The sequence below is a fragment of the Octopus bimaculoides genome, chromosome 5 (genome assembly GCF_001194135.2).
Source record: "Octopus bimaculoides isolate UCB-OBI-ISO-001 chromosome 5, ASM119413v2, whole genome shotgun sequence".
Classification (NCBI taxonomy): Eukaryota; Metazoa; Mollusca; class Cephalopoda; order Octopoda; family Octopodidae; genus Octopus; species Octopus bimaculoides.
The window spans coordinates 25,652,740-25,657,995 of NC_068985.1; the positions used below are offsets into that span (position 1 = coordinate 25,652,740).

At 31.8% G+C, this 5,256-nt stretch overlaps 1 protein-coding gene across 1 annotated transcript in view; it reads right to left on the reverse strand.

Annotated features, from left to right (window-relative positions):
* LOC106874390 (uncharacterized) overlaps positions 1–5,256 on the reverse strand; it is a 280,957-nt gene that overhangs the window by 208,220 nt on the left and 67,481 nt on the right. The window contains exons 33-37 of the mRNA XM_052968226.1: positions 3,755–3,883; positions 3,098–3,289; positions 2,359–2,490; positions 1,877–2,065; positions 1,073–1,198 (exon numbers count right to left, since the gene is read on the reverse strand). Of these exons, the coding sequence (XP_052824186.1) occupies positions 1,073–1,198; positions 1,877–2,065; positions 2,359–2,490; positions 3,098–3,289; positions 3,755–3,883 (768 nt within the window). The remainder of the gene's footprint in view (positions 1–1,072; positions 1,199–1,876; positions 2,066–2,358; positions 2,491–3,097; positions 3,290–3,754; positions 3,884–5,256) is intronic.

Below are 5,256 nucleotides of genomic sequence, written 5' to 3' on the forward strand. Positions count from 1 at the left end.
ATATATATGTATGTATGTATATAGCCTCTTCAGTAATGCTATGGCACATTGTCTTCAGGCAACCTACCATAGGCATATGCAATATCCCGAATGATTTCACCAGTGATGCTTGCATAATATCCTGAAGATCTCAAAGTGATCTCATGTGCCTGATATGAGAGTACTGCAGCTGGTGGAAATGACAAGGGTTGAGTTCATGGTTATGATACACCAACTTGGATGGTCTGGTCATCATATCAGTTCAGAGGATAGTTGCATGCCAAAACAGATGCTGTAAGGTAAGTTGTAGCAAGGAAATTGTCCCCAGTGCAAGCTGCACAAGTGTTTCAAAGACAATTTTAAAGACATGCTTTAAAAGATCAATTTCGATATTAACATGTGGGAAGATATTTAATCAGGTAGGAAGCTGTGGAGGAATCTGATTGCTACTGATATAAAAGAATTTGAAAACAGCAGGGTTGCTTTCACTGATTTGAAAAGTGCTGATAAATATATGGAGAATGTGATTTGTCTCCCTGAAATGGGCACAAAAGAGTCTTTTCCATATGGCCAGTGTGGGCCACATTAACTTCTCAAAAGTAGACCTACTCAGCCATAAACGTAGTCAAAGAGGTGCCCCACCTACCATTGTGATATCTAGCATTTTTTCTCACACACCTTGTGTAGTAGGGTGTGCAGGTCACCCAGGAGACTCACTGGGCATTGTAGGTCCCATTGTAGGTCAAGCTGTTGCTGGAAGGCTGACTTATTGTCAGTGTGGAATGACTTGTAGCTCTTTTGTAGGCCTTAAAAGCCATATGAGATATCATCAGTAACAAGAAGACCAAATGTGTGATGTTCCTTAAAGTAAGGGTTTAAGAAGTGATCTTATTTGATCACAAGTCAATTTCCACAATGTATGTATGTATGTAAGTATGTATGTATGTATGTATGTATGTATGTATGTATGTATGTATGTATGTATGCATGTATGTATGTATGTATGTGTTATGCATGCCTAGTACAAGATAGGGATACTAAATAGGGAAACTGGAATAAATTGCAAAACAGGAAATAGGAAATAAACCCTTACCACATAAACATTTGTATTTTGATCATTCTGAAGTGGATATTTCAAAAATATTTCACCAGTGTCAGGATTTATAGAAAAGGTGCTTGAAGCTTTATTGAGGAAAAATTTCAACTGATTGTTTGGTGCCTGAAAAAGTAATGGAATATATATTTATGGCTTTTAGTAAGGAATTTTCATTGATGAGAGTAATATTCCATATGATCAACACAAGTTAGATATTAGCTTAAAAACAAATTAGAAATATTTCTTTATTGAATAATATTGCCTTTAAGGTTATTAGAAAAGAATATAATTTGAAATAATTTAACCACTGAGTCTATAGGGGATGCTAGAACCTACGGATGTGTAGAATTATGAAACTAACTAATTATAAGACCATGGATTTAACAAACTACCTTCTCTTCTATCCTCCAACTGATACAATGAATTATGGAAGTCACTAAAATGTAAGACTATTGAATATATCGATGAATCTTATGACTTCTGACTTATTAGTCCATTATTTTTTCATTTTAGCATTTTCCCTTTATTAAACAAAATGTAGTTTTCAATAAGACACATGTAGCACTCTCATTTCAATATATTTAATGCTAAACTAAATACATATACTGAGTGATTAATAAAGAAAAATAATGAAGGAATGTACATAGAATTTTAAATTGCATGTTTGTTATATTTTAAATACAGAATACTCTACAATATCATGAGATGTCATTAATTTACCTATTTTAGCATCAAGAGTAAAATTTTTATTTATATTTTCTTATTTTGTATTTTCTTAATGAATTAAAATGCATAACTTACCCCAGTATCCGCATCTGTAGCTTGTACCTGATAAAGAGGTTGGCTAATACTTTGGCTTTCTTTTCTACATATTTTAGGAGATTTATCAGAAGTGATGATAGGAGAATGCAGATTTCTTGATACTGAAACAGTCACAACAGCAAATGCACTTTTGGGTGGTTGCCCTCCATCAATGGCTTTGACAAAAATCTAAGAATAAAAGTAAACAAATCAAAATTGGGTCAGTTATAGAAAGTAATAGTAAACAAGGAATGTGTTAAGATTATCATCTTAAAATAAATACAAACCTATAATCATATGATAATCTCATTTAGAAATATGAGTTAATAATTAAGCCCCTTCATTTGTTTTGTCCTTTTATTGTTTTTGTCAATAAAACATTGAAAAAAAGGGATGTATGCATATACTATATGGTTCTATGACAACTAACGCCTAATAGTTTGAACATTATGAACATTTATAAATTATTTTAAAACTCTTACTTGATAGGTACTCTGTGATGTTGTTTGAATTGCTCTCTTCAAAGTTATTAATCCAGTGTCTGAATCTATGGCAAAGTAATTCTTTGCCTCATTATTTCCTTCTATACTGTAAGTGATTAAATTAAATGGTGCCTGAAAAGATAGTCACATAAACTTGTGTTATTATGTAAACTTCTTTCAAAACAAACAAAAAAACACATGTCATAATGGTATTATAATTTGTTGATCATTTAACATTTATTGAAACATTTCTTTTGTCAACTTTAGACAATAGGTGTAGGCATGGCTGTGTGGTAAGAAGTTCGTTTCCCAGCAAAAGGGATCCAGGTTTGGTCCCACTGCATAGCACTTTGGGCTGGTGTCTTCTACCATAGCTTTGGGTCAACCAAAGCCTTGTGACTGGATTTGGTAGATGGAAACTGAAACAAATCTATCATATATATATATATATATATATAAAATTATAATATAGGGTAACTAAGAGATACTGCCACACTGAAAATAGCAGTCAAATCTTGACTCTAAACCACAATAAATGTTCATATAGCATAAAGACTGAAGACGAAGACAAAATAAACTAGCAAACATAAAGTAGCAAATAGTTTGCTAGTTTATTTTGTCTTCGCTCTTTGTGCTATATGAGGTAATGAATGCCCCAGCATGGCCACAGTTCAATGAGTGAAGCAAGTAAAAAATAAAAAAAATAAAAAACAAAGCAAAGAAAAATCAAAACACTTACATTAGTATCCTGATCAGTAGCTAAAACTTGGGCAATTTGTTCACCAACTTTTGCTGTTGAGCTGATACTTTTTTCAATATATTTCTCCTGAAAATTTGGTGCGAAATTATTTCTCAGTACCTGAATGGTAACTGCAGCATCAGAAGTAGAGGAACGTGGAGGATTTCCTTGGTCTTGGGCTGCTATTGTAAGCTGAAATAAAAAGATTATTTAAAAATGAATTTTGTTTTGTATCAGTGGACATCTTTCAACTTTTTCTGTCTAAAAGGGTTTTCAACTCAATATTTAGATACTATTATTTATAGCCTTATGTGCTTCAAGATTCATTGGTAAAAAAAAACGCAATTATCTCACATTCTCTTGAAAGTTTCTAAAATTCTTGTGACATTTTGAATCTTAATTTAATTGATTTTTTTATGAATTAAAATAGAGATTTAAGATTCAATAACATCTTTTTTGTATTCTAATTAATTTCACATCAAAACATGTTCACTATTGCTCAATTATTTTGACATCAATATCTAATATCCTAAAAGATCTAATTTATGAGAACTTGTAATGTTTCAAGGTAAGTGTTGGATATTTCTTTCATAGTTTCATTGAAATATATTACAATTTTCTTTATGTTTATTACAGAATTATAAAAATTTCACTTACTCTGTAGGAGTTATCACTTTCTCCAGAAATGCTTTGCATTAAAGAAATAGCACCAGTCACTGGGTTTATATAAAATTTGTCAGATTTAAACGATGGTTTAATCGAATAAGAAATTACATTGTTGGGGCTCTGTGAATAAAGAAAACACAACATAAAAGTATTAATATTTTTTAAAAGGCTTCTTAGAATAATTATTATAACATTAAAACTATAAACATATTATAAAAAGAGTTTTTTAAATATTTTAAATTTAACACACCAACATATTCTACATTGGAAGCCATAAGAGTGTTTGGAGTACAGTATTGAGAAATCATAATTTACATACAAGGTATTTTTTCACTATGCACACACACATACGTGTGTGTGCATATATATATATATATGAATCACTGCAATCACTCCTCTGATTAATGATGCTTAGCTTACACTTTTTTTCTTAAAACAACAGTGGCCATGTTGTAAGAATATAAATAAATCCATTTTTGTGCAGGCTATGTTTCTGTGTGTGTGTGTGTGTGTGTAAGAGAGAGAGAGAGAGAGAGAGAGAGAGAGAGAGAGAGAGAGAGAGAGAGAGAGAGATTATATGTGCATGTTTTTTACTATTTTTTGAATTCTTCTTAGAAGGAAGGGGTTGATTTCTGATAAAGAAACAAAGATTCATTGCTGAAATCTTGCTGACAACAATGATAATTGTTAACTGTTGAACTTTAGAAAAGTCTTGCACATTGTTATTGTTTTGTTCACACATATGTGTATTAACTGGTCTCTTACTTTATTTAAAATCCAAGTTTTGCAGATTGTTACTTAGACATGATAATATAAACAAGTGCACCAACAATTTTAGAGATGAACGGAACAAGGGTTAGGTTAAGGGTTATGTCTCTTTGCACCAAAATACCATGTATTATATGTGCATCGTTTTCAGTGGAGTGGGGGCTCAAAAGCCACATAAACATCTGTGTTTGTTAGTGTGTTTTCCTTCTTTTATGTCATCCCCTTGCAACACCCACCAGAGATGTGTTTTGACACCAAGAGACATAAATTAAACTTTAAATTAATCCTTGCTTGGTTCATTTCATCGTCTTTTTCACTGCAACCACAAACAGGATGTGTCTGTTCCCCTCCAACAACAGAGAGCAGTTGCCATATTTCATTCCTTAACTATCATCTCTGATGAGCACAGGATTACACAAGCGGACTGTTAAATAACACCTAATGTAAAACCAATTGGTAAGATCACCCAAAATGGATATATAATACTGTACACTTCAATTAATACACACACACACACACAATTCTGAAAAAAAGGAGTCAGAATTTTGGATAATTCTTTATTAGCCCTTTCATTCATTTAAACAAATTCTTCAAGACAAAAATTCTGACTGCCTCTTTTATCTTAATAATGCAATATCTGTGCACCACTTCAAGCACTATATATATATATATATAGAGAGAGAGAGAGAGAGAGAGATAGATAGATAGATAGATAGATAGATATA